The 12,913-nt window shown below is 30.8% G+C and overlaps 1 protein-coding gene across 2 annotated transcripts; it reads left to right on the forward strand.

The window, feature by feature from the left end:
• The first annotated feature begins 7,503 nt into the window (after window positions 1–7,503).
• LOC112703728 (boron transporter 4) lies at window positions 7,504–11,778 on the forward strand. Of its 2 annotated transcripts, XM_025755307.3 has the most exons (14): window positions 7,504–7,897; window positions 8,046–8,172; window positions 8,266–8,348; window positions 8,445–8,637; window positions 8,726–8,864; window positions 8,981–9,146; window positions 9,235–9,401; window positions 9,490–9,663; window positions 9,781–9,876; window positions 9,965–10,081; window positions 10,164–10,486; window positions 10,564–10,843; window positions 10,970–11,095; window positions 11,499–11,778. In XM_025755307.3, the coding sequence occupies exons 2-14, from the start codon at window positions 8,069–8,071 to the stop codon at window positions 11,562–11,564; spliced, it is 2,034 nt and encodes a 677-aa protein (XP_025611092.1). In that variant the 5' UTR covers window positions 7,504–7,897; window positions 8,046–8,068; the 3' UTR covers window positions 11,565–11,778. The 2 variants fall into 2 exon arrangements, with proteins under 2 accessions (XP_025611092.1, XP_025611091.1); XM_025755306.3 differs by having other exon boundaries at window positions 7,762–7,897; window positions 8,266–8,637.
• The last annotated feature ends 1,135 nt before the right edge of the window (window positions 11,779–12,913 follow it).

Consider the following 12,913-nt stretch of genomic DNA (forward strand, 5'->3'; position numbering starts at 1 on the left):
GAGTCGGAGCAACTCGGCAATGAGACAATATCCCCATTTCAAAGTCAGAAAAAGGTAAAGAAACCCCGAAACGGATAAAAAGGCAATCATACATGAAGAAAAAGCGAGGGTCAGAATCAGCAACCCTCGCACAGCAAACCCGATCTCTAGGACCTGGGGCCAACAGTTCATACTTAGGTTCATCCTCCTCTAGACTACAGATCCTATGATGAACGCGAAGTTTATAAAGGTAGTCGGTATCCACTAAAGGCTCCTCCTTAAGAACAGTATCGTCTACCCATCTTGAAAGGGACTCAGGAATATAGGAAGACGTTTTGCCAATAAAAAAAGTAGGTATAAAAGCGATTAAGACCTACAAAGAAAAATGAAAAAATATCAGAGCTTCCAAAGACAAAACTGCCTCTCTCTAAAAAAGCAAAATAAGGAGCGAAATCACTAAACTGGCCAACAGACTTATGAAAATACTAACACTACGCATTACAAACAAGGAATCATAAAGAGCATGTAAACCTCCTCTAAACATGCAAAGGACAAACAGGAGTAGTAGAAAAGGAGGAGAAAAAGACTAACCTTTATCTGCGAAACTGAGGAGGAACAGATGCGGCAGCAAAAGCACCCCGAGGAGAAAAGGCCAAAGTGTTTCTCTTGTGAGTAAGAAAGAGCAAGAAGATTTCGAAGACGAAAGAAAACGAAGAAAAAGAGAGGGAAAAGTATTTATAACACAGCAGGGGCATAATTGTAAATCGACGCAATCATTAAAGAAACGCGCCGTTATCAATGTAACTGCACCTAAGTGTAAATACGAAACCCCAACAGACGCGACGTTTGATTAGACACAACGGTTGAGGAATGTAAAACCACGTCAGTTTTAGAAAATCACGTCAGCTACAAACCCGAGCTCAAATACTCGAATCCAACTCATAAGCAAAAGAGATCAGACTCGAGTAGGGGCGCTGTTCATACCCTGACCCAACATTATGACCCAGATCTAAATAAACCAAAAAGGCCCAATCCAAAGGTTGGCCTTCATTGCTCACCGACCTTCTCTAAAGAAGTCGGATTCGACACAAACTCCTTTCCAAAGAAGTTGGGCTCGATGGATAACTAGCAGGTAACACTTATTCAAATAGGTAACTGCCCTAGAAATCTCTCAACCCACTTCCAGGAGTCATATCTGAACTACTCTAAGATAAAGGGACGGTTATCCACCTCCAAAAGTGGAACTACTTCAACGGTGGTTATTGGATCACCACTATAAATATACTGACACCTCTCAGGTATCTCTAAGTTTTAATACACTCTAAACCTGCTTAATCCCTTATTGATTTAGGTATCGAAGTGTCTTTTGCAGGTACCACCCCTCATTCTTTCAAACACACAGTTTGGACGGCAATTTCCAAACGCTAACAAGTCGGAGACCAACTTCTCATAATACTTGAGCCAATTCTTCAAATCTAAACCACCAATTTTAGGTTATTCACGTAACAAAAGGAGAAGCAAATAGGAAAGCGAAATCAAAATTTATTTTGGTCACTGAATATTGGCACGTTAATTTTTGGAGTTGAAAGTTGATAGGTTTTTCCTTTCTTGAAGTTGATGGTTGAAACTTATCCATCAACCCAAAATATATATATATATATATACAAGGTTTAAGATGCGGATGGTGTGTGTCCCCATAGATAGCATGGTCGTTCTCTGGTCGTCCACGACATCAACATAGGAAAAATTAAACCGTTTCATTTATTTATTGTATTCCTTTTCTCCGCAGTCTTAATCATTCACTTGTGGTGACTACTAAATATAATTTGTGTGATATTTTGTGTGTTGATGTTGTTTAATGTACACATTTCTTTAACCAATGTCTATCACACGGTCATGTGGACGTGCCTCCATTTCAATTCAATGGAGTACAATTTTTTCACCACATCATTAATTATTGTTTGGTTTTCTACTACATCATTGGCAATGCAAAGGTGTTATTACTTATTTTTCAATTTTCATGCACTAGTCTTACAAATAATTAATTAATTAGTTTTGCTCGTTCAAATTTGTCGGCTTGAATATTTATTTGGACACCAAAGTTGGGAATCCCACTCCAACAGATACGCAATCTCCTGTCCCACGCTTATTCCATTTCCAATTGAGTGAAGAGGATGGAATCTTTTTAAGGAATCAAACTCTATTATACTTTCATTGGGACATAGCCACATAGATCACATCCATCTTTCTGCGCCATCTTCCACCAACACTTTCTAATTTTCTATACTCTACCAACAATGTAGAAGTGTTTAATTAATTAGTTTAACTAACATATTTTCTAAAGACACATAATAAATTTATTATTAGTAAAAAAATTTCATTAAAAATATAAAAAATTTATATTTTCAATGTATTTATTTTGTTTTTTATTAAATAAAAATATTTAGAACTTGTATTTTTGTCCATAATTACATTACGAAAATATAATTTTTTTAAATTTATGTCGGTTTTATCCTAACATTATAGATTATAGTTAGGGGTGGAAATAGGCAGGTCAGACTTTACTCTTAACAGACTTGACCTATCATGTAGTCAATTGGCTTGAATCTAGCCTGCAGTCTGCTATAGATTTTTTTTAAAATACTAAGTCTGGCTTGGCCTGAAACCTATTAAAAGGTCTAATAATTTTTTTTACAAAAATAAAAATATTATTTAAAAAAAATTATTTTTTAATAAACATATTTATATGGAATATGTCATATTTAATATTTATAAAAATTTTAAATTTTAAATTTTAAAGTACTTAAAATATCTCATAATTTTATTAATAATAAAAAATTATTTATATATGTAATTATGTATTAACAGGCCCAGGCAGACCTGACAGGCCAATAAGGCTAATTAGTGAGTTTGGACCTGGCCTATTAACATAATAAGGCTTTTATAAAAACAGGCCAGACCAAACACAGGCCAAGCTATAGGTCCTTGGCAGGCCGCCTGACTTTTTTCACCTCTAATTATAGTCCAAAAACTTTATAGAATCAAACCACTTTTTTAAAAAGATCGTAGAGGACAAAAGTCCCCGTCGACTAAGAAGACCCGGATCTCTATAGATAAAAAATTAAATAATAATATCTTTAGTTATTATTTTCATGTGAAAGAGTTTGATTTATTACTAATAATTAATTTTAATATTCGTTATCTAAAATTTGAAACGATTTAATTGGTATACTTTTGATTAGGTGTTAAGTCTGTTGCACAAATAGAAATAATTAATTTTTATGTTTACTATATAAAAATAATATTTTTTTCTCTATGTATATAAAAATATAATTAGATATTAGCATAAAAAATTATATTGATAGTTATAAAATTAATTCAAAATTAATTTTTTTAAAACAATTAAATCTTAATTTTAACTTCTAATCATAATATTAGTATTTTTTTAAATTATATTTAATAAATATTTGAAAGAAAAAAAATATAAATTAAAAAGATAAACAGTAAAAAATTAAAACTAAATATATAAAAAAACTAAAAAAATATGTATATAATAACAATAATATTTTTATTTGAATTATATTATTTTGTTAATTTTATTTTTTGTAGAACAAAAAAATAGAAAAAAAAAGAAAATGAGAGAAAAGAGAGAGAAAAATAAAGATGAAGATTGAGAGAGGGAGTTTATTAATTTTGAAAGAAAAAATTTATTTTAATTATAATAAAAAATACCTGATGACACATTTTGATTTGTCAAATTACTAATATAAAATATAAATTACAAATTATATATAAAGTGGGAAGAGTAGAGACAGATAGAAAAATGGAGAGAGATAGATCAGAGAATTTAAGAAGGGAGTTTATTAATTTTGAAAAGAAATATTTTTTTTCAATTTGAATAAAAGAATATCATGACATATTTGGTTATTAAATTAGATAATAATATATAAATATATCGGAATTATATATAGAGTGAGAAGGGTAGAGAGAAATAGAAAAAAGGGAGAGAGGTAGATGAGAGAATTTAGGAAGGGAATTTATTAATTTTAGAGGAAAATATTTTCTCTAAAATTTAATAAGAGTGTCATGTAATACATTTTGTTATTAAATTAGATAATAATATATAATATAGCTATATTTTAATTTTAATTTTAATATTATTAAAAAATGTCATGTTGTACATTTTGGTTGTCAAATTTATAATTATTCATTAATTAATAATCATATGTAAAAGAGATAGAATGGTTGAAGAAATGAGATGGATGAATAAAGGGAGAGGGAGAGGAGAGGAAAACTCTTTAATTTTGGAGGGAAATATTTAATTTCAATTGCAACGAGGGAATAACATGTGACACATTTTGGTTGTAAAATTAGTAGGAAGGAAGATAAAATTCTTAAATTTTGGAAAAAAAATCTGATTTCAATTGTAATAAGAAAGTGACATGTGACACATTTTGGTTGTAAAATTATATATATATATATATATATATATATATATATATAATAGATTTTTTATTAATAATAAACTTATAAGACACATGTTAACTAAATTCTTAATTAATTACTATAATTATCCTAATATTCTGCATTAATATATTTATTATTGAATGCGAAGAATTTGGGTTGGTGACATTCAATTTAATTTCAATACATACTGATAATATAAAAGAGTTTTAGAAAAATATTTAATCATATATTACTAGATTACTAAAAGTAACTAATATAATTGCAGTCTTATTACTTAGAAAATTATTTAATAAATATATGAATTTGATTAGATGACACTCTTAATATAAAGTATAATGAGTCAATAATTTAGTACATTTGAATAAATGATGAATCATATAATGAAGTATAGTGCAGCTTGGAATTAAATAAGTTAGTTACAACATACCTTAGCTAGGGATATAGATTATAGACTCTTCTTTTCCTATGACATGCAATGCAAATGCGTTTCTCCCTTTACTTCACGTGCCAAAAATTGAAGCCGTTCTCATTATTCTTGTTGGAACCTAACCTCGAAGAAAGGGTAAATTGGAACGACCATTATTCGAAAAATCCGAAGCATAATATAAAAGAGTGACAAATAAATAATCCTCAAATGGAATCCAGTGGTGCTTCCTCAATACATGCTTTTTAGGCCAAATTTTAGGGGAGAATTTCAGGCATGGTAAATTATTTGTCCCCACACTATAATAAAGATCCAAATGTGTATGTACGTAGGTTAATTAATTATTTATTGAACGCCTAACTATTATATCATCATTAAGCACAATATATTGGACCTAATTTATTTGCTTGATGTGGCTATTCATGGAAGTGGTTACTATATAGAGGTCATTGTTGTCACTAAGAATAAGTTACACGGATCTTCCTTTTTTTTTTAAAAGGACAAATAGGTCCTCACCTTTTGTCCCGCAGATATTTTTGTTTTTAATCATTGAAAAATACCTTTAAGTTTCTGACTTTCACAAAATTTGGACGGATCAGTCCCTCTGTCTAAATGCCTCCGTCAGGGACTGATCCGTCCAAATACCTCCTTCAAGGACTGATTCGTCCAAATTTTGTGAAATTTAGAGACTTAAAAATATTTTTCAGTGGTCAGGAACAAAAATATCCGAAAGACAAAAAGTCAGAGACCTATTTGTCATTTTTTTTTATATAAAATATGATGATCATGGTTAGCAAAGATATATTGTGATGAGCAATAACGTGCTGTGCATCTCTGTGTTACGTAACTTTATATATGCAATGCATGATGCATGTAAAATCAACCTCAATGGTATTGGTTGAGCATACATGATGCTATAGCAACTAGCGTTATATTATTATGTCGTCACAGTGCACGTTTTAATGATATAATGATACCCTAAAACTTCTCTCTTTATATTTTTTTTTGGTGACAAACTTCTCTCTTTATATATCAACACATCATATTTGTTGTGTTCGGTTATTCATTATATAATTTAATTTGTACAAAACAAAATTTGTAAATTTAAATTAGAGAACTCTATTTAAGTATTTATTATTGGCCAATAAACTATTACATATAAAATGTTAAAAACAAGAGATTAAATTGGAGAAATGATTTGTGTATTATTGAGTGTATTCAAGTTATCTATTCAAGTTGTTTAGAATAATACAATATAGAAGAGTATTTATAGGTGTTAAAAGAATCATAATAATAAAGACATAATATTCTATAATAAATATTCAAATATACTAAATAATTCTAATTAATACTAATTATATTCTAACACAGAAAATAGAATTTGAAAGTAAAACGATGAGTCATTTATCCTTAAAGTAAATGAGTCTCATCAAAAGATTAGTTACTGGATTCGTATAGAAGTAGATGTATATATTCTATATTAGTTAGAAGGTTTTCTTGGTGGCAACTTAAAATTATACATATACATATACACACTGTAAGATACAATAAAAAAAAGTATTGAGATAGAGAAGAAAAAAAAAATAAGAGAAAAGGATAAATTGATCCTTAACTTTTTAGTCTGTTGACATTTAAATTCCTGAAAATTTAAAAATATATTTAAGTCTCTCACTTCTTCAAAATCTGGACATATCGATCGCTGAGTTTAATTTGTCCAATTTTAAAAATTCTATCAACCAAATCAGTACAGCAGAATTCACGTTTAATTTTTCTGTTGAGTTTGACAGATCTAAGTGAACATAAGGAATCGATAAGTCCAGATTTTGAAAAAGTCAAGGACTTCAATGAACATGAGGGATCGATAAATCCAGATTTTAAAAGGTCAATAACTTAAATGTATTTTCAAATTCTAAAAAATCTAAATGTTTGCGGATCAAAAGATTAAGGACTTATTTGTCCTTTTCTAAAAAAGAATAAAATAAGATGAAGAATTATTGTATGAATCCATGTATTTTGATTTGCCATTTTGACATCTTATTTATGGGCACTGAATTCATACACATCAATATATTCATGAAAAGAAACATCTTTTTAAATAGATAAAACTCTTCCATAAGTCACAACTTTTCATTATAATTTACAACTTTTCAATAAATCACAATTCTATGAACAGATACAACCTTTCAAACGTGACTTTTCATGCATTTTGAAAATCTCTATCATAATTATTTTGCTTCATCAATCAGTTTAATGTTATAATCTTACAATTACCATGATAATAACAACATAGCTAAACGGTCATGAAGATCATCATTCAAATATGCTTTTGCAATAAAGAAAAAAACAGAAAGAGGATGCATGTACACAAATTAAATGCCTCTCGAATAAGCAAACATATAGATTCTCTAAAAAATTTATATCAGTACATATTAAATGTACCTTGTTAAATGTACCTTATTTTCCAAATATATAGATTCTCTATAAAACTTATATTAAGAAATACATTAATCTTTGTCACAATTTTACAATGATTTTATGTATGCATTGTCATGTTTCTAAAACAGAGAAAAGAAAACTGCAATAATAGTTGTCTTACCTTAATATCACAAACTGGTATTCACACACAAATACATGTACATGGTTCAAAAATAAACTTTTCTTAAACAATAAAATATTCATGTCATGCCAAATACAAAATTCTTTTGGTCCCCATACCTATTTTTTTCTGGTTTTGCCACTGCCAACAACAGAAGAATTCATACACCTCATAAATTAGACTAATTAGCATGACCCATAACTTATTGTTAATCTAATTCATAGTTTAGCTTAATCATGCTGAATTAATTAAATAATTCCTGCTTAGTCAATTTTATATATATATTAGGACAGGCAAAAAAACAAGAGAAAACACACCTATATAACCAACTAAACCGGCTTCCTGGTTGGTCAATGTTGGTGTAGAAGAAGAAGAAGGTGAACACAGATAGAGAGATTATTTTTATCAGACAAATCTATCTATCTCTGCTGGTATGTTCTTATATCTCTATCCATTGCAGTGTTCTCTCTAAACAAGAGAGACAATCAAGATTATATATACTATATATATATATATATTTTCCAACCATCACTACTCATGCATGCATGTATGTCACTACTATTGTTATACATTTTTCAGAAACCATAATCAAACTTGAATCAATGGAGAGCTTAAAATCACCTTTCAAGGGTGTTGTAAACGACATTCGTGCAAGATCTTTTCACTATAAACAAGATTGGTCTTCTGCTATACACTCCGGATTTGGGCAAGTTGATTTCTTAGTTATCTTTTCAGAAAATTATGAATAAATAACTATGTAGTTAATGACCACTTTGCTTTTTATTTTGATTAACTTCAGGATATTGGCTCCAACTACTTATATTTTCTTTGCTTCTGCGCTTCCTGTTATTGCATTTGGGGAGCAAATAAGTAGAGACACAGGTACCTACTTCATCTTCTTCATCTGCATGCATGTCTCTCTTATTTATATACCATACAAGATGTGCAAATTTGTAATCAAGTTTAATTTGAATGTAGATGGAAGTTTGAGTACAGTGGAAACACTGGCTTCTACTGCCATATGCGGATTCATACACTCAATATTTGGTGGTCAACCTCTGCTTGTACTTGGTGTTGCTGAGCCAACCATAATCATGTATACATATTTATACAACTTTGCCAAAGATAGAGATGGTTTGGGACAACAACTCTTTTTGGCTTGGGCAGGATGGTAAGAAAAGACTAATTTCCATGCATCATTCCAAAGTTTAATATTTTATATACTTGTTGTTATAACCAAAATCTTTTCACTATCTCAGGGTTTGTGTTTGGACTGCTCTCTTGTTATTTCTTCTGGCAATATTCAATGCTGGAAATATCATCAATAGATTTACAAGGATTGCTGGTGAGCTTTTTGGAATGCTGATTACAGTCTTGTTCATTCAACAGGCTATTAAGGTCAGTTTCTGATATATATATATATATATATAGGCATCAAATGAAGCATGAGTTTTAGCATAACATAACAGATGGGGGAGAGGACATTATTTGACAAAAGTTTTTGGAAAATGCAGGGAATGGTGAGTGAGTTTAAGGTTCCTAAGGAGGGAAACCCAACACTGGAAAAGTATCAGTTTCATTGGTTGTATGCTAATGGATTACTGGGTGTTATATTCACCTTTGGCCTTCTCTATACTTCCTTAAAAAGCAGAAGAGCAAGGTCATGGTTATATGGAACAGGTTTGTGTAGTGGATTCTCAAGCCATTTTTACCACAACCAAACCTATGATGTAGAATTTGATGAGATAGGTTTGTTTGTTTTGAACAGGTTGGTTCAGAAATTTCATTGCAGATTATGGGGTGCCTCTCATGGTGGTGCTCTGGACAGCCCTATCATTCACAGTACCAAGTAAAGTTCCTTCTGGAGTTCCAAGAAGACTTGTTTCTCCTCTTGCTTGGGATTCCACATCTTTGCATCATTGGACTGTCATCAAAGTAAGCCATATATTCTTCCATACAATCACACTTGTTCCTACTTTTGTTGCTTTGGAAAATAATACTAATAAGATAACATTTAATGCAGGACATGGGCAAGGTTTCACCAACATATATATTTGCTGCTTTTATTCCTGCCATAATGATAGCAGGGCTTTATTTCTTTGATCACAGTGTTGCTTCACAGTTAGCACAGCAGAAGGAATTCAACCTAAAGAAGCCTTCTGCATATCACTATGACATATTGCTACTAGGATTCATGGCATGTTTCTGTCTTAAACATAGTTTCTTTAAATATATCTCTATCATGTTAATTGTAATTAGATAGGATTTAAAAAGAACTGAAGTTTTACTTTGTTTTGATTGAAAACTTGATCAGACTTTGCTTTGTGGATTAATTGGCCTGCCTCCTTCAAATGGAGTTCTGCCTCAATCCCCTATGCACACCAAGAGCCTGGCTGTTCTCAAGAAACAGGTAGGTGAATGAGCTTTGGAATTTGGAATTGGTAGCAGCAAGTCTTATTAATGAATCTGAGATTTCATATTATAATTTTTAATTGTAGTTGATAAGAAGAAAGATGGTTAAAAGTGCCAAAGAAAGCATAAAGCAGAAAGCAAGCAAATCAGAAATCTATGGGAATCTGCAGGCAGTGTTTATAGAAATGGACAGCACTCAAGATGTAAGCATAATCCTTCAAACCTTGTCCCAATTGAAGAATATCTAAGTTCATATTATTCATGTTGAATTATGATTGTTCACAGAACCATTCAGTGGCCAAAGAACTAGCTGAACTAAAAGAGATTGTCCTAAATGGTGAAGATCAAGGAGAAAACAAGGAGAGTACATTTGATCCTGAGAAACACATTGATGCATATCTACCAGTGAGAGTAAATGAGCAGAGAGTGAGCAATCTCTTACAATCACTCCTTGTTGGAGCATCAGTGTTTGCCATGCCTGCCATAAAAAAGATTCCAACTTCAGTTCTATGGGGATACTTTGCATACATGGCCATTGATAGTCTTCCAGGGAATCAATTCTGGGAAAGAATACTACTACTCTTTGTGACACCTAGTAGGTGGTACAAGTAAGTGGAAGCTACTCATTTCCATGTAAAAGACTTAAAAACTCAATGGTGTTTCTGATGGCAATCCAATTTTGCAGGTTGTTGGAAGGGGATCATGCTTCTTTTGTTGAGTCAGTACCATTCAAACATATAATGTTATTCACACTGTTCCAATGTGTGTATTTCTTGGTTTGTTTTGGAGTGACATGGATTCCTATAGCTGGAATATTGTTTCCCTTGCCTTTCTTTGTGTTGATCACACTGAGGCAGCATATTCTCCCAAAATTCTTCATTCCTCACCATCTAAGGGAACTAGATGCTGCTGAATATGAAGAAATAGCAGGTGCTCCAAGATTGAGTCTCAACATGTCTTTTAAGGTACATCATGATGCTCATATATATATATATATATATATATATATATATATATATATATATATATATTCACTATTCCATCTTTCTTTTTCATAATAAGAGGTGTTGATTATTTGCATTTACAATCAGGAGGTGGAATCACCTATTGTTGGATCAAGAGAAAAAGATGATGCTGAAATGTTAGATGAGTTAACTACTAGCAGAGGAGAGGTGAAGGTCAGAACTTTTAGCTTCAATGAAGAAAGACAAAGCCAGGTAACTATGTCTCAACTGTCATTTGTTTCCAATCAGCTTAATTCTTTGGACATTTCTCTTTCTCACAAATATATATATATATATAATATATACATATATATATGCGGACATTTCGTGATATTGCCCGCCGATCTGCTTCTATTTGTCTAGATGTGATCCAAGCGGGTTCAAGTGCCTGAATAGCATATCTTCCGAAGCAAATATGATTACTCTGATAGAATATTTCTTTCATTCTTCCTCTATATTCCAGAACCGTACATGAGATTTTCACCTTGTACGGCTCTCGCGAATAAAACAATTACAAAAATGGATTTAACTAATACCAATAAAAAACTAAATCGTATATACATATATTTAATGAATAATTAAATCACGAAGTTTTTTTTATTTTAATATTTTGCAGGTTTATCCAGATGAAAGAGTGAGTGAAATGGATCCACACTCACACAATGATAGGGAGAGGCAATGATCATGTTGTATAGGTAAGTTTTATAGAAAAAGAAAAGGAATGAAAGGAGAATATGATATATTGAAGGCCACCAGTTATAGTTTGTGGATTTTAGATGTAAAATTTGCAAATTCATAGTGAGTTGAATCTTTTATAGATGGTAATTTAGTTAAAAATATTAAATTTTTTAACAATTTTTATGTATCATCTTTATATAAAATTAACTTTTATGTCAGTAATTATCTTATTGTAAAATTAATATTTTGTTCTGCTAAAATATACACTAATTATATCCTAGTAAAGTAGCTATTGGGGCTGCCACCTCATCATATTCATATATATCCTACTAATTGTTGTTCCATCACTCAAGAAACAAGAAAACTATTTGTAAGGTTAATTAATTATTTCAATCTAAATCCGGTGGACAGAGACCATGTAATCAACTATATGAAACCACATGCGACCATGTTAATTGTTGCCTAATGAACTTACAAAAACAATCATTCTCAAAACTGCTATAGTAAAATTGCAAGTATTATTGTCTTTACATTTAACTCTTTATCAAAAAAAAAAAATCAACAGTATAATTGTTATATATTTTTAGAATTTAATTTTGATATACTATTAGTGTAAAATAATTTTACACGTGCATCTAATATAATTTTACATCAGTAAAAATAATTACTTTTAATATTAACCGTGTAAATGATCATCCAAAAAAATAAATGTAATTGCACACTGTGGATGCATCAAAATTAAAGTTATATTTTTAATGAAAAAAAGTTTCAATCTAATATCTAGTCATGTATTATAGGAAAGATATTAAACTAATCTTTCACAACTAGACCGACCACCTTAATAAAATAGGTCTATTTTTTTTTTTCGGAAATTTCAGTGAAATGGAACCATATTAATAAATTTCTTCAGAAAAAGCTGGAATAGTATTGGTTCAATTAATCGAGAACATGGGTTGCCTAAGATAGAATCTGGTGGATCCCCTTCTTCACTGATTTTCACAGGTCAATTGGACACACTGTTCTCAATCCCCCACGAGGGTATCATTAAAACATGTAGACTTGGTAAACAGCATTCGCCAAATTCACATAATTGAAGGGTAATCTCGTCCTTTCACTCCAGAGAGATCTAGTAGGACACAGCGTAACCCACCCTTCTCATGAGAAGATCTGTATGAACATGATCCAATTCCAATCCAAAGCCATGTGTATTGGTATCATTCTACAAAACGACACTAAAATGCTCATTTGCATCTTGAGTATATTTTTAGTTAAATCCCATCCATAATGTTTGTTTATAAATAATGTTGTGCGGTGGCGTAGCAAACCCATTTGGATGCCACTTAAACAAAGTTT

Source organism: Arachis hypogaea, chromosome 7 (assembly GCF_003086295.3).
Source record: "Arachis hypogaea cultivar Tifrunner chromosome 7, arahy.Tifrunner.gnm2.J5K5, whole genome shotgun sequence".
NCBI classification, from domain to species: Eukaryota; Viridiplantae; Streptophyta; class Magnoliopsida; order Fabales; family Fabaceae; genus Arachis; species Arachis hypogaea.